At 47.0% G+C, this 22,254-nt stretch overlaps 2 protein-coding genes across 7 annotated transcripts in view; one reads left to right on the top strand and one right to left on the bottom strand.

Annotated features, from left to right (window-relative positions):
* lrp4 (LDL receptor related protein 4) overlaps positions 1 to 11,347 on the top strand; it is a 59,234-nt gene extending 47,887 nt beyond the window's left edge. The window contains exons 20-38 of the mRNA XM_031900724.1: positions 582 to 783; positions 878 to 1,067; positions 1,246 to 1,377; positions 2,024 to 2,164; positions 2,645 to 2,731; positions 2,894 to 3,065; positions 3,166 to 3,328; positions 3,509 to 3,734; positions 4,880 to 5,183; positions 5,309 to 5,527; positions 5,859 to 5,993; positions 6,077 to 6,185; positions 6,472 to 6,616; positions 6,915 to 7,028; positions 7,556 to 7,676; positions 7,785 to 7,849; positions 8,032 to 8,119; positions 8,225 to 8,363; positions 10,267 to 11,347. Of these exons, the coding sequence (XP_031756584.1) occupies positions 582 to 783; positions 878 to 1,067; positions 1,246 to 1,377; positions 2,024 to 2,164; positions 2,645 to 2,731; positions 2,894 to 3,065; positions 3,166 to 3,328; positions 3,509 to 3,734; positions 4,880 to 5,183; positions 5,309 to 5,527; positions 5,859 to 5,993; positions 6,077 to 6,185; positions 6,472 to 6,616; positions 6,915 to 7,028; positions 7,556 to 7,676; positions 7,785 to 7,849; positions 8,032 to 8,119; positions 8,225 to 8,363; positions 10,267 to 10,599 (3,085 nt within the window). The 3' untranslated portion in view covers positions 10,600 to 11,347. The remainder of the gene's footprint in view (positions 1 to 581; positions 784 to 877; positions 1,068 to 1,245; positions 1,378 to 2,023; positions 2,165 to 2,644; positions 2,732 to 2,893; positions 3,066 to 3,165; positions 3,329 to 3,508; positions 3,735 to 4,879; positions 5,184 to 5,308; positions 5,528 to 5,858; positions 5,994 to 6,076; positions 6,186 to 6,471; positions 6,617 to 6,914; positions 7,029 to 7,555; positions 7,677 to 7,784; positions 7,850 to 8,031; positions 8,120 to 8,224; positions 8,364 to 10,266) is intronic.
* A 1,928-nt stretch (positions 11,348 to 13,275) lies between these two features.
* The window catches only part of pacsin3 (protein kinase C and casein kinase substrate in neurons 3), a 49,859-nt gene continuing 40,880 nt past the window's right edge, over positions 13,276 to 22,254 (bottom strand). For 3 of the 6 annotated variants that reach the window (XM_012954037.3, XM_031899714.1, XM_012954039.3), the window contains 7 exons: positions 20,593 to 20,748; positions 19,833 to 20,008; positions 19,479 to 19,599; positions 19,216 to 19,355; positions 18,191 to 18,253; positions 16,807 to 16,964; positions 13,276 to 14,795 (listed from right to left, as the gene is read on the bottom strand). In XM_012954037.3, coding sequence (XP_012809491.2) covers positions 14,680 to 14,795; positions 16,807 to 16,964; positions 18,191 to 18,253; positions 19,216 to 19,355; positions 19,479 to 19,599; positions 19,833 to 20,008; positions 20,593 to 20,748 — 930 coding nt within the window. In that variant the 3' untranslated portion in view covers positions 13,276 to 14,679. 6 annotated transcript variants of the gene reach the window in all.

Below are 22,254 nucleotides of genomic sequence, written 5' to 3'. Positions count from 1 at the left end.
TATTAGCTGGCCTCACTCAAGCTTAGTAGCTGGCCTCACTCAAGTGTAGTAGCTGGCCACACTCAAGAACATTAGCTGGCCACACTCAAGCCCATTAGCTGGCCACACTCAAGCTTATTAGCTGGCCACACTCAAGCTTATTAGCTGGCCACACTCAAGCCCATTAACTGGCCACACTCAAGCCCATTAGCTGGCCACACTCAAGCCCATTAGCTGGCCTCACTCAAGCTTAGTAGCTGGTCACACTCAAGCTTATTTGTTGGCCACACTCAGGCCCATTGTAACCCATCTCCAGCTATTGCAGAACTAACATTTTCAAAATTCCCACTATAAATGTGTCCTTTCCCTCCAATGATGGCCTTTTGTGCCAATAATATATCTTGGTTCCAACATTTGTATATCCTTTTCCACCAAGGTTGTAGGATGTGTCTTGGGTATTCTCTATTACTCCCAATTATGCATTTCTATTCCCAGTAAAAATGTTTCTTCAATAATGGATTAGCTCAATTCTAGGAGTGGAAATACATGCAAATTATGACCAATCAAGTCAGCCTTTTTTGATCCTTGCTTTGCCCTGGTAGGTTCATGTACTGGACAGACTGGGGGGCCAACCCAAAGATAGAACGTGCAGGAATGGATGCCTCTAGTCGGCTGGTCATCATTTCCTCTAACCTGACCTGGCCCAATGGGCTGGCTATTGACTATGAATCTGAAAGGTTATACTGGGCTGATGCCGGCATGAAAACCATAGAGTCGGCGAAACTGAATGGAGCAGATCGAATGGTGAGACCGCAGTTTTGTATGGACATAGACAGAAGGATTTGTATGTCCAAGGCAGTGGAGTTATCATTTACCTTGTGATCTGTGGGGTTATTAGGTACTGATCGGAACTGATCTCCCGCATCCCTTTGGGCTTACCCTCTACGGAGACCAGATTTACTGGACTGACTGGCAGTCGAAGAGCATTGAGACCGCTGATCGCAAGACTGGACTTGGACGCAGAACTGTGCAAGCGAATCTAGAGAATCTGATGGACATTCACGTGTTCCACCGCCACCGAACCCAAGGTAAGCCCCACATTGGTTCTTCTCAGTCAGGGCACGGCTTGCGTGATACCAGCTAGGACCTCAACCTCATCCAAACCACATTCCTACCTCCTAGTTCTGTTACAAGACTCCCTTGCAATGATTGTTATGTACCTATGCCTGCTCTTTGATATATTTATATTCTTTTTTTTCTTCCAAGTTCCTTCTGCATGTTCCATTGATAATGGAGGTTGCAGCCATATCTGCCTTCTAGCTCCAAAACCCAAAGGGCACAGCTGTGCCTGTCCCACTGGGGTCAATCTACTGAGCGATGGCAGGACATGCTCATCTGGTGAGTTCTATGTACATATCTAATTGTATTGGTTACTATGATCTGTCTCAAATGCCCCCCTACTCCCATATATTAAGGTGACCATACACGGGCAGATTTAAGCTGCCGATTCGAGTCCTTTAGACTGATTCAACAGCTTATCTGCCCATGTATGGAGCCCCTCTATGGGTTTTCCCAATTGTTATCCGGATAAAAATTGGACAGCTTTGATTTTTCCGTCAGATTGGGGGCCGCAATGGCTTGTTGAAATGGTCCTCAGTCTGAAGGCTCCTATACCCATCATTGTAATTCAGTCTTTTGGCCCAATATCGCCAACCTTAAGCAGATCAGGAGAAGATCTGCTTGTTTGGCAGCCTCGCTAAGTAGATCTTAACGTGTATGGCCACCTTTACTTAGACAGAGACCTCCCTGGTAATTGATCCTGCTGTGTCTTGTTCCATGATCATTAGGAAACCCCATTTAATGACAGCTGGCCAATCTACATGTGATCATATTGCTTAGCGACCAGGCCAGACTTCTGCAAGGGATCATAGGAGCAAAAGAGGAGATGGCCCGGAGCTTCACAGTCCATCTTCTCCTTACTCTGTTCTCTCAATTGTCTTGAGAACTACAACCCTTGCTTTTCTCATACACCCTTCTGCTGTAGGAATGGATCGCTTCCTTATCTTTGCTCGGAGGACAGACATCCGCTCTGTCTCCCTGGACATCCCTTACTTTGCCGACGTTGTGGTTCCCATCAATGCAACGATGAAAAACACCATTGCTGTGGGAGTGGATCCTTTGAAAGGTAAACTTTGGGGATAAACAAGGGATGATGATATATTCACTGAGCACCATTCAGCTCTCTAGATGTCATTGACCTTCCACTTCTGGGAGATCCATGTAGGTTGCCCATCCCTGCTCTACTGGGTCATCTCTGGGCAAAACAATAACAGATATTAGCCATGTCTTCAAGTTCTATGGTTAAAAAAACCTGAATATACTCATCCCTGCTCTACTGGGTCAACTCTGGGCAAAACAATAACAGATATTAGCCATGTCTTCAAGTTCTATGGTTAAAAAAACCTGAATATACTCATCCCTGCTCTACTGGGTCAACTCTGGGCAAAAACAATAGCTGTTGTTATTGGCCATGGCCTTCAACCTGAAGGTCATTGGGTTTATTGGTCATAGTTTGGCCAGTATTTCACCATCTGAAGGTTATTCTTAAAGATGACTTATAGGTTCCTTGAACCAATGGGAGCTTATCTTTCCTGTTCCCTTTTAGGTCTGATATACTGGGCAGACAGCACCCTCAGGAAAATTAGCCGAGCAGCTCTGGATGGATCCAATCACCAGGACATTATAACCACTGGTATGTGAATATACTCACTGTCCTAAGTCCTTATAAATGGTTGTTTAGAGTAATAGTCAAGTCCCAGCCACCTTGGTGACTTCTGATATCCTTATATTTTACAACAGGGGGTACATTATTTCCTATATATTTGCCTCAATGTTCCGTTCATCTTGCAAACAGGTTTGGTGACCACAGATGGACTGGCCGTGGATGCGATTGGCCGAAAGCTGTACTGGACAGACACTGGGACCAATCGGATAGAAGTTGCGAATTTGGACGGTACCATGCGGAAGGTGCTAGTGTGGCAGAATTTGGGCAGCCCCCGAGCTATTGCTCTGTACCATGAGATGGGGTAAGATGGTCCCTCAGCCCTACTAGGTTGAGGGATTGTGTAGTTAAACACTTGGTAAATCAGCCCCAGTGCATTTCTTACTTTTACCCCCTTTCCACAGATACATGTATTGGTCCGACTGGGGAGAAAACGCCAAGCTTGAGAGGGCAGGAATGGATGGTTCCGAACGAATGGTTCTAATAAGCCTAAACTTGGGCTGGCCCAATGGACTGGCAGTGGACAAAGCTGGATCCCAGTTGCTGTGGGCTGATGCACATACAGAGGTATAATTTGGCACAATGCTGTCTGGTGTACAACATATAGCTGGTTGCTATGGGTTACTAGACCCCCCCTTTTTTTTTTTACATTACCCGTATATAAGTTTGGTAGTTACCATGTACTGTTCATTGTGCGGTTGGAATATGACTGCATTTTTATTTTGCCCTTTCTGCCTTCTCTCCCAGAGGATAGAGGCCTCTGACTTAATGGGACGGAACAGGCGTATCCTGGTGTCTCCCGTGCAGCACCCGTATGGCCTGACTCTGCTGGATGCTCATATCTACTGGACAGACTGGCAGACACGCAGCATCCAAAGGGCAGATAAAGACACCGGTGGGAACATCATTGTGGTCAGAGACAATTTACCTGGACTCATGGATATTCAGGCCGTGGATAGAACTCACGCTTTAGGTTATTCTTTTTTTTACCATTATTTGCCATTTGCTTTATAAGATGTATCTGCTGAATTGTGCTTAGTACAGGGGAATCCCTATGCTGCCATAGTTTTATGGTATCTCTCTGTACAGGCTATGAGCAAACTTAGGGGGCTGTTCCTGCTGAATTGTGCTTAGTACAGGGGAATCCCTATGTGCCATAGTTTTATGGTATCTCTCTGTACAGGCTATGAGCAAACTTAGGGGGCTGTTCCTGCTGAATTGTGCTTAGTACAGGGGAATCCCTATGTGCCATAGTTTTATGGTATCTCTCTGTACAGGCTATGAGCAAACTTAGGGGGCTGTTCCTGCTGAATTGTGCTTAGTACAGGAGAATCCTTATGCTGCCATAGTTTTATGGTATCTCTCTGTACAGGCTATGAGCAAACTTAGGGGGCTGTTCCTGCTGAATTGTGCTTAGTACAGGGGAATCCCTATGTGCCATAGTTTTATGGTATCTCTCTGTACAGGCTATGGGCAAACTTAGGGGGCTGTTCCTGCTGAATTGTGCTTAGTACAGGGGAATCCCTATGTGCCATAGTTTTATGGTATCTCTCTGTACAAGCTATGAGCAAACTTAGGGGGCTGTTCCTGCTGAATTGTGCTTAGTACAGGGGAATCCCTATGCTGCCATAGTTTTATGGTATCTCTCTGTACAGGCTATGAGCAAACTTAGGGGGCTGTTCCTGCTGAATTGTGCTTAGTACAGGGGGGAAAAATCACTGTTCCTTTTGAATTCCTAGCTTGTGTTATTTATTAAACTGGCTGTGTATGAGTAGATCTGCTTGTTGAAAAAGATTGGAAAACTAGTGGATCTTTTACTATTCTGACCAGCAGTGGTGGATCAGGTTGGGCTTGCCCCAAGACCAATAAACAGAACATAAGGGAGGTCCATGTAGAGTCTTCTAGTGTCCAATGAACCTTGATCAGATAATGATCCAGGAGGCCAATAGGCTGCCAATTGGCCCAGTGCATTGCCACCTTTATTCTGTTGCTTCTGCCTTTACCCAAGGCCCCCTGTTGCATTTTGTATTGTGTGATATCCATTGACAAAATAATCCAGTACCATATATTTTATTGGATGATTGCATTTATTTCTTCTCCACCCCCTGCCCCTTATAGGCTACAACAAGTGTGGAGATAAAAATGGAGGCTGTTCTCACCTGTGCCTGCCCAACTCTACCAGTTTTTCCTGTGCCTGCCCAACTGGTATCCAGCTCAAAGATGATGGAAAGACGTGCAACCCTTCTCCGGATACCTACCTGCTCTTCTCCAGCCGTGGATCCATCCGCAGGATCTCCTTGGATACGGAAGACCACACAGATGTATACGTGCCCATCCCGGAGTTACACAACGTCATCTCTCTTGATTACGATAGTGTGGAGGGAAAAATCTACTACACTGACGTCTTCCTGGATGTGATCAGGTGATGACTGAGGCTTCCATGGACTTGTATATTATTATTTATGTAGTAGTCCTCCTTCTCAAAGTCATGTTTGAACACTTGCCCCTTGTATTGTCCTTCATTCTGATCTGCTGTGTTTCCATCAGGAGGTCGGATCTAACCGGTACCGGTATGGAAACAGTCATTGGTGAGGGGCTGAAGACCACAGATGGGCTGGCTGTGGATTGGGTTGCCAGGAATCTGTACTGGACAGACACTGGTCGGAACACCATTGAGGTATCGAGGCTGGATGGGCGGCATCGGAAGGTGCTGGTCAATAATAGCCTGGACGAGCCTCGTGCCATCGCTGTATTTCCCAGGAAGGGGTAAGTGGCATTGGCCTTCATTCAGCTGGCAAATGTTTTTTCCTCCAATCCAAAATTCAAAACAAGCACTTGCTTTGAGGGCCACATCCAAGTGGTTGGTGAGCAAAACCAGTTGGGGACCACTGCTCTAGTGGAAGGCTCCATTGTTCTTATCTGGCAAGACACAACCATCCATATATCCTCTTATTGCCTTCCCATGGTGTTAGAATGTCTGTACAACGGGGCTGCACGGGGTATTGGCATAATGGCTCATGGGAAATAGGATACTGATTATGGTGGGACTTTGGTTTTGAGGAACACGGGTCTCACAATATCCTTATTTATTTTGCAGTTTCCTATTCTGGACGGATTGGGGACAAGTGGCCAAGATTGAGAGGGCCCACCTGGATGGCTCTGACCGGAGGACAATCATTAATACCGATCTTGGTTGGCCCAATGGATTGACACTTGATTATGACAGTCGCAGGTCAGTGCCAGTAGCCGTATGATGCCCCCCCACTCATGGTTTGTCATTGGGTGCAACTACACAATTTTATTCTTTCCTGGCAGGATTTACTGGGTGGATGCCCACCTGGATCGTATCGAGAACGCTGATCTAAATGGGAAGATGCGCCATGTACTGATCAGTCAAGTCTCTCACCCATTTGCCCTTACACAGGTGAGTATGCCGCCATTTTAGTTCTTTCAGTTGAGTTCAATCCTTAGCCCCTTTAGCCATAGGAAATAGAACAACCCAGAAACAGGGAGCCCAGTATCTATATAAGCACTGGAGTGATTTAACCACGGGGTGGCTGTTAGGTGGCTGTTAGGGGGGCTAATGTAAACCAGCCTGAGGAGTCATCCCACTGATACCAGTTAATTGCATTTGTGTGGTGGTAACGGTGTGAGGTTCTGAGGTTGGTGCGGGATTCCTTACTGTTCCACTGACTAAGTTCTACCTGCAGGAGGGACGCTGGATCTACTGGACAGACTGGCAGACAAAGTCCATCCAGCGAGTAGACAAATTCTCTGGAAGGAACAAGGAGACCGTTTTGGGCAACGTGGAGGGGCTGATGGACATTATTGTGGTGTCTCCGCACAGACAGACCGGTACTGATAGTTCTCCTGTCCCCTTTCTTGATTCTCCTCTATTATTTTATCTTTTATTAATTCTCTATTTTATATCTGTTATGGGCATCAAATTGGCCAATTAAGAAACCAAGAGTTTTAGATGGGGTTTGCTCCCCAGAGCAATCATGGCGGCTCTCATTTTCATGGAATGAAGCCGTGCGTGTGCCGGTCTATGGGATAATCAGTTTAAATATATGTACTGCACATGTAAAGGCTATTTTAGTTTATAATGTAAAACTCAGAAATGACAAGAGTGTTCCTGATTCTTTTGTTCTAGGTATTAATCCTTGTGGGATCAATAATGGTGGTTGCTCGCACCTCTGCTTTGCTCGCTCCATTGATTACGTGTGTGCCTGCCCTGATGAGCCGGATTCGGAACCATGCTTCCTCCGTAAGTAGTACCCCAGTCTGACCCTTTTCCCTTGAGAACCCTACATCATTATCATGCCCCAATCTAGCCTCTTACTCTTGAGAACCTGCTTCCTCAGGGAGTAATGGCTATTCAGACTGACTATTCTTTAGAACCCTACTTCCTTAGTGAGTACTCGCCAGTCCAACCTCCCTTCCTCTTAACAAACCTGCTTGCTTAGTGTGTAGTCAACAGTCTGACCTTTTGAGAACCTTCCCCCCCAATACCCCTCAGTCTGACCTCTCTTTCCTTGAGAAAAGCGCTGCTTCATTGAGTAGTCTCCACTTTCCCTACAAGAGCCCTGCTCCTTTACCCTATTGAGTAGCCTCATCCTCTCCTGCTTGAACCCTCTCCCTTGGGAAGAACTGTGCTTCCTCAGTGAGTAACTCCCCAATGTGACCGCTGCCATACTTATTACTCTTGTAGAGAGTATAGTTCCTTAGCTAAGCACCAGACCTTTCATAGAGAGAGAGAATTGTTTGTGGCTTCATTCCATTCTTGCTCTGCAGTTCCTGGTTATCAGCCATCAGATCCCCACCCGACCAATAGCAGTGAGAAGAGCTCAGGCCCATTTATTTCCAACACTGAGAGTGATCAAGACGACAGTACGCTCAGAGCCACACCAAGAAGGTATATCTGGGCTGGCCTCTCTCAGCACAGTTGTATATCTGCTCTATGGGCTAGCGGCCCTTTCCAGTCTCTGCTCAGCCCTTAAACCAGTGTCGTTTTTCCTTGCAGTTGCTCAGATGAGACGGGCTCTCCGGTTCTCTGTGCATCTAACGGGCCCGTGCCAGCCCATGCAGGTCAGAACTAAATCTGTTTTAAGGTGGAAATCCGCATTGCATAACTGCAACATTGTGTAGGGGGAATGAAATACAGGATACTAAATGAAGGGTCTTCTTTGGGTGGGGTCTCTGTGAACTGGCTGGTTGTAGCCTCTATGTATATGAATACTGCGTTATTGGTCCCCTCTTTGCCCTTTCAGGAGACAGGCTGCGGGTCCCGTATATCATTGCTGGATCCCTATCGCTGCTCTGCCTGTTGCTGTTACTCTGTGCTCTTCTCATCTACAGGTCAGTCATTAGAAACATGGTCTATACCAACCGTCCCACTTCCGTGTGTTCCTATCGAGCATTCCTCCCCTTTCTGCCATAGAATCACAGTGTTTTTTGTTGTAGGCACCGGCGGGCCAAGCTGTCGGACCAAGGGCTGGGCACCCTCACGTACAGCAACCCCTCGTATCGCACATCCACCCAAGAGGTGAAAATCGAGGCCGTGCAAAAAATGAATACCAGTCTGCATCGACATCGCAAAGAGGTAACGAGAACAGTCTGTTTTATTATAGCTCCTTGTTCTCCTCTACTATTTGGAAAGGACATTCTATGAGCTCTTGGAACATTGCTGTTGGGTTAAACCTGGTCCTATAGGGAGCCGTCTCCTTAATTGGCCTTCTAGATCAGTGATCCCCAACCATTGGCTCAGGAGCAACATGTTCCTCATCACCCCCTTGAATGTTGCTCCCAGTGGCCTCAGAGTAGGGGCTTGTTTTTGAATTCCTGACTTGGGGGCAAGTTTTGGAAGCCAAAAATCAGTTTTACTCCAATCAGAGCCTCCTGCAGGCCAGCAGCCCACATGGGGCTACCAAATAGCCAATCACAGCCCTTATTTGGCATCAGCAAACAACTTTCATACTTGTGTGGCTCCCCAACACTATTTTTGTGGCACAAAATTAAAAAAGATTGGGGATCCCTGGCCTAGATGAATATCTAGGAGACATATAGAGGCCCTCTGCCCCAACGAACCCATGCCTTCATGCTAGGCCCCCACTGCTCTGAGCCCCCCTAGGGGTCCTGCGGAAATGTGGGGATCATTAAACTGGGGCTTTATATATAAGAAGAGTAAATGGAGCCCATGCCTTTTAGGGAATGCAGTTTTAGGCTTTCTGCTTTCATTCTGTTGGCTCTGCTGCTTCCATATTTACTGACGAAGTGTATTTATAGTTTATAAATTATAATTTCATTTATAGCAGTGATCATAGTTGAGGGAATGTTTTTCAAACAAGTCTGACTTTCAACTAAAGAAACGCCACTTGATTCCTAGGTGTCCCCAGTTCTTCATGCCTTTCTCCCACTGCAGCCCCCCCTTTATTCCAACCTGTCACACCCCCCCTACTCCTCCTAAAGATCAGCAGTCACTGGGCCCATCAAACCCTTGGCTGGCTACGTCACCAGCGGCCCTTTCACCCCCTGGGTTGGCGGTGGAGATACCTACGTGTGCTCTGTGTTATTATCTCAAATGGTATCTTTGTCCTAATGGCTCTGCATTCCACTCTCTTTACCCCACAGCATTCTGCTCCTTCCGAAAGCCTCTCCCCTTTCCTCTTCTGAATCTCCACTTTAGCCACAGGTACCTCCGGTTGCTGCTTGAGACTGTGCTTCTTTCCCACCAACCCCAAACTGACTCTCTCCTCCTCCTCGCCCTCTAATCAGCCTCTCTCTAATCACTCTCGCTGTGCTATGAGCATGCACTCTCTCCCATGGGTCTCTACTCACACATTAACACTGGGTTTGTTCTACTCACATGCTTCTCTCTGTAGCCCCATTGCTTGATTGTATTTATGCCTTAATTAATTCCCTCCTGATTTCCGTTGGCTACGGGTTCTTCATTTGCTTTTGATACTTTACAAGTTGGTGTTAAGCTCTCTTTTTGTAGGGTAAGTATTGACCCGGCTGCCATATTAGCAACCCCCTCCTGGGAAAGGGAATCCAAGCAGCCACAAGTCCTACTGAGCTCTGCCGTGGTACGTCTTGCTCCTGGATGGTTCTCTTTCCCATGGTCAGGCACCAAGCAAAGGCCTGGTCCTGACGGAGAAGCTGGTCAGGGGATCTTCCCATTGATTCGATCACTATGGCAGTTGATAGAGCATTGGCCACTAGGATCAGTCTGGCTCCATGACCCTCATTTTTACTCCTTCCCCCTAACCCAGTGCTGTCCAACTCTTTCCATGTTGTAGACCAGTTAGTCGACATGGGCTAGATTATACCACAATAATGGTGTCATAGACAGTCTCTGGAGCCCACAGGGGCTGTAAACGTACCATGGAAGGACAAATATGGCCTGGACAGCCCCGCCTTGACCCATATCTCATTTGTAAAATTCCCTTTGGATCCACTGCCCAACCCACCAGTGTCCTACTTATACTCTTTCTTCTCTCTCTCAGGCTGTTCCAGACAGTGGTTTTACCAAAGAGAAGATACGGATTCTGGAGGGCTTTGGTTTACTGTCTGGGGAGGAGTGTGAATGGGATCACCTGAAGCAGGTCAAGCCATCTCGAACCAGCATCCTCCGGGACCACGTATGCATTAAGACAGACACGGTGTCGCTACAGGCCAGCACGGCCTCTCTGGACCTGACCGAGACACAGCAGCTACTGCAGGAGGAGCAGTCTGAGAGCAGCAGCGTCGTGCTTCCCCCCAGCCCCGAGCGACGGGTCTCTCTCCCAGACACGGGCTGGAGGGTCAAACACTCGCCTTCCACCGAGAGCGACGTGTGAGGCTGCCGGGAACACGAGAAGCGGGTTAGAGATACAGACTCTTCAGCCCTCCTACTCATTAGGAGACTTCATATTTGTGGTCCTCATCTTGGCTTCCATAAACATTGGGAAACTGTACAGTGCTGGGATTTGTGGGAGACGACAGATTCTATCCAACGGCCTCAGGTCTTCGCTGCTTCAAGGACTCGTATGCTGTTGGGTGGTAATATGGAGAAAACTATGAAGAAGTCTCTTGATAGACCAGGAAACATCATGAGATGTTCTTCATGGACCTTCTTGCACAGGTTACGTACGTTCTGAAATATGTCATTAGTAAACCAATATGCTGAACCCCCAGTTGGACTTGTTACTCTGATGGCATTGCTCTACTGGAACCCTCCCTGCTTCTCACACCATCAGTGCAAACGGACTAATCCCGTCTCCGATTTCCAGAATTTCCCGCTATGTGCAAGTAAAGGCCAACTAACCCTCAGCTCGACCTCCCTGCAACATGACTGCTGGTTCTGCAGGCCAGGTCCGTGCAAGAATAAAAACACTGATTCGCCAGGTTTAAAAACAAAAAGATATGTCTAATTTTTATACTAAGTCGGAACAAGAAAACTCTCTGCCGTGGGTTGTTTATTTTATAATTTTTTTTTTTTTTTTTAACAATGATGTCTGGATGTTATTTTCTATTTTATTTAACCTGTAAACTGGGTATTTTAGACTTGTTGTGATAACTTAATATAAAAATAGGGTTTTTTTTGTAGTCCGTCTCTTAAGTTATTGAACGATAGCGTTGAATGGGTAGAATTGGACGCAGCGTTCCTGCACAAAATGCTGTACTGACCATTCCAACTAGGGTGGCTATAGGCGCCCATACATGTTAAGATCCGCTAGCCTGGCGAGGTCGCCAAGCGAGCGGATCTTCTCCCGATATCCCCCCACCTACGGGTGGGCGATATCGGGAAAATGCAGGCTAATTCCGTCGTTTGGCTCTGGGGTCAAATGATTGAATTCTAATGGCAGTAATGGGGCAATCGGTTTGGGGACCGCATCATTGACCCAATGTGGTCCCTGATCCAACAAAATTATTATTATTATTAATTTATAAAGCGCCAACATATTCCGCAGCGCTGTACAATAAGTCTTTTAACCTGCCCGATCGATATCTGGCCAATTTCAGGCCAGTTATCGGTCGGGTATGGCCGTCGTTAGTGCCCATACACGGGCCAATAAGCCGCCGAATCGGTCTAAGGGACCCATATCGGCAGCTACAATCGGCCAGTGTATGACCACCTTTAGGGTGCTGACCGAAAAAAAAAGAAAAAAGCTTTTAATAAACTTAGTATCATGTAGGCATGGATATTCTGAGACAATTTGCAATTGGTCTTCATTTTTTTTATTGCTGTGGTTTTTCAGTTATTTAGCTTTCTTTATTCAGCAGCTCTCCAGAGTATGGTTTTTCTGCAGCTATCCGGTCGCTAGGGTCTTATTTTACCCTAGCAACCAACAGTGGTTTGAATGAGAGACAGGTGAGAGACTGAATAGGAAGTTAAGTAATAAAAAGCAAGAATACCAATTAAATTGGAGCCTCACAGAGGAAAGGTTTTTTGGCTGCCGGGGTCAGTGACCCCCATTTAAAGAAATAATAATAATAAGAAGAAATAATGAAGACCAGTTGCAAAGCTGCTAGGAATAATCTGTTTGTTTGCAACTAATGGGGCAGATTAATGGCGGCTCTGGCCCTGGGCTGTTCCCCTACCCATCCGCCCCCAACCCCTACTCTTCCTTCATTATGTCCCCACCAGTTGGTGCCCCATATGCATAAAGAAGGGTAACTGCGGCTGCCAAATACGTGCAATAACGGTCACTTTGTCAGCACCATGTGGGCTAGCAATCCGTAGCAGCGCCGGGTCTCGGCCAATGAAATGAGGGCACAGCTTCAGAGAAGGATCATTTCTTTAAACCAGAAACTTGGGGAGAAGAGACTTGGAAGGGCCCAGGTTTATATAATGGGCAGAGGCATTGGCTTGACTAGTGCTGAGTATAACCCACAGCAACTGGGGTAAGGACCTGTGCCCCCCACAATCCCATACTGCAGGGGTCCTCAAACTTTTTAAACAGGGGGCCAGTTCACAGTCCCATAGTCTGTTGGGGGCCAGACTGTAGTTAATCCCCAAACTACAGCCCCCCCACTCCCGCCTCCCCCCTGGCTACTATCTGTTAGCCCCAGCTGGCCCAAGGACCAGGCAGAAAGGTAGTAGCCAGGGGTGAGGACGTAGCAGGGGCCAGGTAAATTACCTTGGGGGGGCCATATCCGGCCCGTGGGCCTTAGTTTGAGCATCCCTGCCATACTGGATTCTGCCCCCCCCCAGACTGCAATCCCCCTTCCTGGTGGGGCATTTCCATCTTCTGAATGTGTCGGGATTTCAACTGCTATCTGGTTGCTAGGGCTTAATCACTGTAGAAACTAGACAGACGTCAGAATAAAAGATGACTGGACCTGAAGAGAAACATAAGCAATAGAAAAATGATAATAATCACATCTTTTTGGTTGCCAGGGTCAGTGACCCCCTGGAGTCAGCAGCCCCAGGTTTATGGCAAAGGCCAATGCGGTGTTGATTAGTCCCCCCCCCCCCCTTCCCGAGTGCTGTTGGTGCCTCGCTCCGGACTGAAGGAAACGCACGAAGAATCTGAGGGTAAAAACCAACGTGTTTTTATTATTATTTAAATACAAAATAAATCTTTCACAATAAGGGCACTTGCATGATGTGATGGCACCGCTGTAACCCCCGCTCTGTCTCGTTATATGTCCAGCACAAAACATTGGGCAGTAAAATCACCTTTGCTGCCCCCCCCCAGTTGGCGTGCCCCGGCCCCTCCCACTTCTCAATGGCCCCTCCCACTTCTCCCCGACCCCGCCCACTCCTCCCCGACCCTGTTTGCCAACGATCAAAGCCGAATATGTGAAATATTAACTACAAATCGATTATCCTCACCGAGGCAGACTGTGTGGCAGCTTCTCCTTAAATATCCCCACCCCTCAATCCTTGTGTACCCCGAAACCCCCCCAAATGATAACGTAACAATAAACTCCAGTAAACCTTGTTCATCAAAATAATGCTAAAAAAAATACAGACGGCTCGTGTATCAGTTCAAGGAAAACTGCCGTTAAAAGCACTTGCCCCTTGGCAACAGAGCGTTACTATATGTTAACTTCGCAGGGATACGAGGGGGGGGGAATTGTGTCAATTAACTCCTATATAAGGTGAAAGGGGCAAAATTCTGCTCAATTTGGTGGTGTATTGGCGACATAGTGGCAGTGCATTTCCCACCCAACTGGAATGAAAGATAAAATGGTCTGCCGGCTGGACTGGGCCAACAATTCCCTCCGAGCAGCCCGTGTGGTTCATCCCTATGGAGAGACGTATAGACAGTGGGGGACCACTATGGTACCCCATGATTCTATGGCCTGTGCTTAGGGGGGGAAGGAGAGTGGAGGACAGAAACATTGTATTAATCAGATACGTCCGACCTAAAACCCCCCCAGGGAGGCTATATACACTGGGAGTATCTAACTATTCTTACATAATATAATGTGTCCTATGTACCCTTCTGCACTGCACCCCCAAAGGCCTGCATGGTAATGGGGCACCAACGCCAATGCCGGGGCACCAACGCCAATGTTCACCCTACGAGGAGATTGGCTAGCATTGACAACCACTGGGCACCCCAAGAGGGTCACGCGTTGAAGAAGCAGCCATTCATTTTGGCTCTGGTTCCCAACAAGAACATATGTGGCTTTCACAACAAGGGCCCCCCCCCTCCATTCCTCTCTCTGATCCCGCCCCCCCAACAACGCCGGGGTGAGAGCAGCGCAACGCACTATTATCCGGAACATATATTTAATCAAGGAAACAAAATGACTGCATGTCTAAAATACATTGGTAAAAGCAGCAAATGGATTCAACAAGAATGATCCAAATGTTCACCATTTGTCCATTTTGCCCCCCCGCCTCCCCCTTCCCCCAGCGGAGGGGCCACAATGCACACATGCACACACACAGCTTGGGAAACACCACAAGAGGCCGGCGGATCTCAGGAGGCCACTCCTTCCACGTAGTTTGCCGGATAGAGTCCGATTCTCCCGCTGAGTAGCCGCCCCCTGCACCAGCCCTGCTCATCCTCCGACCCGATCTTCATGAGCTCTTCTCCTGGGGGAGAGACACACAGATACAGGAACCCGGGGGGGTAAGAGCTGTCCCGTCACCAACAGGCCAACATTGTAATAACCCGCTTCCATACCATTTTCAGTACATACATGGTGGCCCCAACAATTCCATCCAATATCTACTTACCATAGGCATCTTCTGAGGTGCCACCTTGGCCAAAGTTTGGTACAATGGCTGAAGGCCAGAACAATACAAAGGCTCCATACCATAAAGCAGTGGCCCCCAACCAGTGGCTCTTGAGCAACATGGTGCTCGCCACCACCTTTGATGTTGATCCCAGTGGCCTCCAAGTAGGGGCCCATTTTAAAATGGAGGCAAGTTTTGGAAGCACAAAGAAGGTTTTACTTCAAGAGACACTTGTGGGCTAGTATTCACATGGGGCTACCAAATAGCCAATCACAGCCCTTATTTGGCACCCCCAAAGAACGTTTCTCATGCTTGTGTGGCTCCCCAACACTTTATAAATATGATTGTGGCTCACAAGTTAAAAAGGAAGGGGATTGCTGCCATGACGGAATGGCAAGACTGCCTATGGTACAGTGTAGCCAGGTAAGGAACGGTTATTTGGCTGCTAGAAGTTTAATTATTAGGGATGCACCGAATCCACTGAACCCCCAAATCCTTTGTAAAGGATTTGGCCAAATACCGAAGCGAATTCCAATCCCTAAAGGGTTAAATTTCAAAGTCAAGTGATTTTTAGGATTCGGTTCCGCCAGGAACATGGATCTGGCCAAATCCTGCCAACAGGCCGAATCCCTAACCCATCCGGTGCATCCCTATTAATGACCCTGGGAACCCGGGAGCAGTTTTGAAAATTGAAATGTAAAGTGAATAGCAGGGAGCCAATATAGAACCCCAATAAAAAGGACAATACAAATTAAGACACGTGGGCAACTGGGGTCGGTGACCCTGACAACCAAACAACATTTTTAGTAGCAGTTTGAAAAAAATCAAACATTTGAATGGAAACATAGTGATTGGTTGATATGGATTACTATTGGCAGAGGAAATCCTGTACGTTATGACACTGCCCAATGGCCTTGCTCTTACTAATGGAGGGATCTAGCAAACCCTAAGTGCAGCCAATCACTGAGCCTCGCTTCTTATATCTAATGCCTGACAGCACTTTATATATATAGCACTAGTGTGGGAGTGTGCGTGACTGTCGCTTACTGACGGCACACTGAGGAGCGTGACATCTCGGCACATTGTCATTTGCCTTCTGATAGGGCAATTAAAGAGAAACGTGCCGTCGTGCTTCCCACACTGAACGATTAAGGGAGACCCGGCAGGACTGTAGTAGCCGCAGGGCAACTCATTGGCAGCTCTGTTCCTGCTTTGCTGGCCAAGGTTGGCCACAGGTCTTCTAACTCATATCGACCAATGATCAGGTGCTTTTTACTGGTCAGCTGTTTGAAAGCAAGGCTGGGATTGGCTGCTGTGGGTTTCCAGACCTGGGTCTTTTACTCCATTACCATGAGGTAGGAGGACACTCCTTGCAGAACCCAATGGCTTGATAAACAGAAGTCATGGATATTCCCAGTAATCTGGAAGGAACCTCAGTCGTTTACCTTTATTATAGTTTCTCAAGTCATCATGGTCCCACCTTGTGGAGTAAAGCTACACGTACACTTAGGCCCAAGGGCCATGGAGGCTGAAGGCCACATTCAGAGGCCAAGAGAAGATGCCCTTAGGCCTTAGCATCACTGTGGCACAAAGGATGGGCCAATGGTGGATGTTCTGGTGCCCAACTGGGCCATAGCTTTGTGCTGGAGGTCGGACTGTGATGGAATTAGTGTAGGGTTAATGAGAGGTGGCAGGGAGAGGTAGCAGGGGGCGTGCACCATGCACAACTGTCAGCCTGGAGGCTCTGCCTTATGCCTGGGACATGCACTAGAGTATGTCGGCCGGGGTCATGGAGGGTAGGGGCAAAGGGACATGCCTGTATGGAGGAGACGGGTAGGGAGTTATGGGAAAGGTTAGTGGTCTGTACCTGCCGTAAAGCTCAGCTCGTCAGCCTCCTGGCCGGCGTAATCATACAGCGCTCGCACGCGCACGCCCTCTACCTGTGACACCTCCCGCCCGTTGCTGTCCATCGACTTTTTGGGACTGTCGTCTTCTGACCACTCAGATGCGTCGTCTTTCCCAGTACTGCGGGGAGGAAAGGGTCGGTGGAGAAAGGGTTAATAGGGAGGAACACGACCGTATACACAGAAACGGGGAGGAATTGACCAGAATATCCCCAACAGATTAGGGAGAGAGAGAAAGGAACGACACCGATTACTGGGATTCAACCTGGGCCATTTGCATTGGTCCCACTAAGAACCTCAGCCAGCCAAGCTCCGCCCCCTGTTTACTCAGGTCCCCAAACCCGATTCTCTGTACTTACTGCTCCTGGGCTGTTCTCTTTCCCATGGCTATAGAAGTGGATTGAGCCGGAATTCAAATGCTGATGGAGGGATTCCCATTACATTGCTTTGTGGAGGCCAAGAAAATCATCATCAGGGGGAAAAGTTTAATTTAAACTTCCATACCGGTTACTCTCATTGGCTCCACCCCTGATAATGGGGAAGAGAACAGCCCAGGAGCTGGAACCTGGCTAAACACTGGGCAAATGTACCCAAGGTTTCATCACAAGAGGATAAAATCATTTAAAAGCATTTAAGGAACATACTACAGGTATGGGATCCCTTATCTGGAAACCAGTTATCCAGAAAGTTCCGAATTACGGAAAGGCCATCTCCCATAGACTCCATTATAAGCAAATAATTCTGATTTTTATAAATGATTCCCTTTTCTCTGTAATAATAAAACAGTACCTGTACTTGATCCCAACTAAGATATAATTACCCCTTATTGGGGGCAGAACAGCCCTATTGGGTTTATTTAATGGTTAAATGATTCCCTTTTCTCTGTAATAATAAAACAGTACCTGTACTTGATCCCAACTAAGATATAATTACCCCTTATTGGGGGCAGAACAGCCCTTATCCAGAAAACCCCAGGTCCTGAGCATTCTGGATAACAGGTGCCATACCTGTGCATTATTACCATTACAGCCATTATTAAAAACACAGATACAATAACATACGAATACAGAGAGGAGAAATATAGTTTAAATCACCACTATTTCCTGAAGAAGAACCCCAAGGAGTGAGAAGAAGGGACACCAAGAGATCAATTGTCTGTAACGAGTGAGCGACCAGCAGATAGGAACCTGCATTCTGTTATGCGGCCAGCAGGGGGAGCGCTCACACAGACAGAAATCAGAACCCCCAGAACCATCACCACTGTAGCTGATCAGACACCCAAATCAGAGTGGGGGAGAAGGGGTGAGGGTTCCCAGGCTCTGGGCACATAGGGGGAACTATACTGACTCTGAGTGCGGGGTGTCCGTTAGGGTGGCATAGAAATCCTGGTCTTCATCCGTGTAGGAAAACCTGAGGGGGCGTCAAACACATTCCGAGCTCAACACGAGAACCTACAGCTGCTTGAAGCCCCCGATTCCCTTGCCATAATGCCACCATAGTGGTACATTGGCAAACCTGAAACTCCGAACACTGTTCCGCCCTTGTGCCTCCCAGCCAGCAGGGGGCAGACTGGTTAAAAAAAAAAAGGTAAATTTTGACTGCAGAAAGGTAGCAAAGTCAGAATTCACCCCCCATTGGTGCATTTGTAACCGTATGTTGGAAATAACCAGATCCTGCCTTAACCGGCCTGCCCTACCCCGACTGGGCACATACAGGGCGGGGGCCCAACGTCTCTTCGCTTCTCATTGTATAAAACCTACAGTGGGTATCTCTCTAACAGATCAGTTCATTATCACAATTAGAAACCCTCTTCGGAGCACTATTATAAACACAAAGAATTCTGGGAACTAGTCAAGAGCTCCAAAAAGTTCCATTTACACGGGGTTATCCTATAGGCTAAAGCTCACCTATTGGGTTTTTATTAGCCTGTAGGATAAACCCATGTCAATAGGATTTTCTTTGGGACTAGTACCCAGAATTCCTTGTGTTTATCTGCATACATATGAGGCGTCTCCACAACCGGTTTGATTTATCTGTGGATTTACTTTTTTGGCAAATATACAGTATCTAGTACTATTAAGTCTAAAGCAACTGGCCATTTCTGATAGATACTGCATATCATGACCTGGATGAATGAGAATCTTCATAGACATAGTGCAAATATAATTTGAAACAGCGCCACCTGCTGATCATTTCGTCCAACTGGTCACAGTCGACAGAAAATGAGGGTGGTGGGAAAAGGAAAGGCTTGCGACGTTGCTCTGCTTAGCACCGACCCTTCTCTGCTCACTAACTTTATTTTCTCATGAAATGACTACAGATGGGATATAGGGAAATATCAGCGGAGGCCAATAGAGCGCAGAGTTCCTTACCCTCTGTTCAGCTGTTGGGTGGGCGTCCCTGCCGATACCCCGTCCCGCGCTGGCAGGATACCCGTAAGGGTCACTTCTTCCACATTCTTATTGCTTCGCTCCTTCTTGCTGATGGTTCTCTGCGTCTCGGGGGACCATTCCTGCGACAGAGGGGGCAATTGTTGGGCATTCATCACTGCACATGATTAGCGGCCCACACGCTTATCCCCAGAGCAAAGTGCCCCATGTACCCCAAGTTACCCCAGTCGGGGGACTCAAACTACCTCAAACTGTGGCCAGTTCATGGCCATGCTCGGCCCGTGTGTGTTGCGCCACCATTTCAGGTCCTGCTGATCGTCAGCGGTTTGAATGCTTTGGTGCAGGTCTTTGTTCAGAACATGGAAGCTGGAGAAGAGCAAACACAACTTTGATTGGTCGAAGCCCCATACTACTGCTCTCTAGTTCAGTCCTGTGATTGGTGTATGCGTTAATAGCAGCAAACCAATCAGCCAATAAGAAAGGCCTAAAGGAGAAGGTACCCCACTAACCCACACTATTATAGGCTGTTATTGTCCCTTATAAATAGGAACCACTATTTGCCTCCAAGGGGCAATAGAAGGGGGAACGGGGGGGGGTACCTGTCCTTGCTGGAGAGGTCGAGGTGCTTGTGGAAATCCAGTAACATCTCCTTGAAGAAGCACAGACGTTTCTGCTCGGCCTCTTGGCAGCTCTCGAACGCCTGCTCCATGTCTTCCATATAGCGGGGGTTGTAGTGGTTCAGCTCCTCCAGGGCCTTCTCATACACCCCCTTAGTCTGCCAGTTGGGGGGGGAACACAGGGGGCAAAATTAGTGTCCCAGGTGAATAAATCATTTTCCTCCCCACCCCTTTTTCATTTTATGACGGTAAAAGCAACTTTTCAATTGGTCTTCATTTTTTATCTTTTTAAATGATTTACCTCCTTCTTCTGCCTCTTTCCAGCTCTCAAATGGGGGTCACTGACCCCGGCAGCCAAAACACTATTGTTCTGTGAGGCTCCAGTTTTATTGTTATTGTTACTATTTATTACTTATCTTTCTATTCAGCCCCTTTACTATTCATATAGCAGTCACCACTCCCTGGTTACTAAGGTAAATTGGGCCCTAGCAACCAGATAACTGTTGAAATTCTAAACTGGAACACAAGTAAAACAATTAAAAAACTACCAGTAATAAAAAATGAAGACCAATTGCAAATTGTCTCAGAATATTACTCTCTACGCCATACTTAAAGTTAATTCAAGTGTCTTGACCAAAATTACAACTATTAAACGATACAAATTCATCAGTGCAGTAAGCTCCACCCCCCCATGCGTCAGAGCCTATAGACTCCACCCCTGGCACTGAGGGCACATTGTCACCTTGTCTGCCTCTTGATTGCACTTTTCCACGCGGTCTCGCAACTTGCGCAGCTGTTCCTGCGACACCGTAGAGTCCGCCTTGGAGTGATCCTCTCGCACCTGAGCCGCCCTTTCATCCTTGCGGGCAACGTGGTAGCGCTTTTTGGCTACTTCTACCTGAGGATGGAAAAGCAAAACATTGGCTGCTCATTGTGGGACCAGACCTCGTAGTCCTATATTTATATAGTGCAGAGATACAGTATAGCCGGGGGGGGGCTAGTAATCCTATTATTGGCCATTATTTATATAGTGCAGAGATACAGTATAGCCGGGGGGGCTAGTAATCCTATTATTGGCCATTATTTATATAGTGCAGAGATACAGTATAGCCGGGGGGGCTAGTAATCCTATTATTGCCCATTATTTATATAGTGCAGAGATACAGTATAGCCGGGGGGGCTAGTAATCCTATTATTGCCCATTATTTATATAGTGCAGAGATACAGTATAGCCGGGGGGGCTAGTAATCCTATTATTGCCCATTATTTATATAGTGCAGAGATACAGTATAGCCGGGGGGGCTAGTAATCCTATTATTGCCCATTATTTATATAGTGCAGAGATACAGTATAGCCGGGGGGGCTAGTAATCCTATTATTGGCCTTTATTTATATAGTGCAGAGATACAGTATAGCCGGGGGGGGGGGCTAGTAATCCTATTATTGGCCATTATTTATATAGTGCAGAGATACAGTATAGCCGGGGGGGGCTAGTAATCCTATTATTGGCCATTATTTATATAGTGCAGAGATACAGTATAGGCGGGGGGGCTAGTAATCCTATTATTGGCCATTATTTATATAGTGCAGAGATACAGTATAGGCGGGGGGGCTAGTAATCCTATTATTGGCCTTTATTTATATAGTGCAGAGATACAGTATAGGCGGGGGGGCTAGTAATCCTATTATTGGCCTTTATTTATATAGTGCAGAGATACAGTATAGCCGGGGGGGCTAGTAATCCTATTATTGGCCTTTATTTATATAGTGCAGAGATACAGTATAGCCGGGGGGGGCTAGTAACCCTATTATTGGCCTTTATTTATATAGTGCAGAGATACAGTATAGGCGGGGGGGCTAGTAATCCTATTATTGGCCTTTATTTATATAGTGCAGAGATACAGTATAGCCGGGGGGGCTAGTAATCCTATTATTGGCCATTATTTATATAGTGCAGAGATACAGTATAGCCGGGGGGGCTAGTAATCCTATTATTGCCCATTATTTATATAGTGCAGAGATACAGTATAGCCGGGGGGGCTAGTAATCCTATTATTGGCCATTATTTATATAGTGCAGAGATACAGTATAGCCGGGGGGCTAGTAATCCTATTATTGCCCATTATTTATATAGTGCAGAGATACAGTATAGCCGGGGGGGCTAGTAATCCTATTATTGCCCATTATTTATATAGTGCAGAGATACAGTATAGCCGGGGGGGCTAGTAATCCTATTATTGGCCTTTATTTATATAGTGCAGAGATACAGTATAGCCGGGGGGGGGGGGCTAGTAATCCTATTATTGGCCATTATTTATATAGTGCAGAGATACAGTATAGCCGGGGGGGGCTAGTAATCCTATTATTGGCCATTATTTATATAGTGCAGAGATACAGTATAGGC

The sequence above is a fragment of the Xenopus tropicalis genome, chromosome 4 (genome assembly GCF_000004195.4).
Source record: "Xenopus tropicalis strain Nigerian chromosome 4, UCB_Xtro_10.0, whole genome shotgun sequence".
NCBI classification, from domain to species: Eukaryota; Metazoa; Chordata; class Amphibia; order Anura; family Pipidae; genus Xenopus; species Xenopus tropicalis.
The sequence above is the reverse complement of the archived record's forward strand: the minus strand, read 5'-3'. Positions and strand labels throughout refer to the sequence as shown.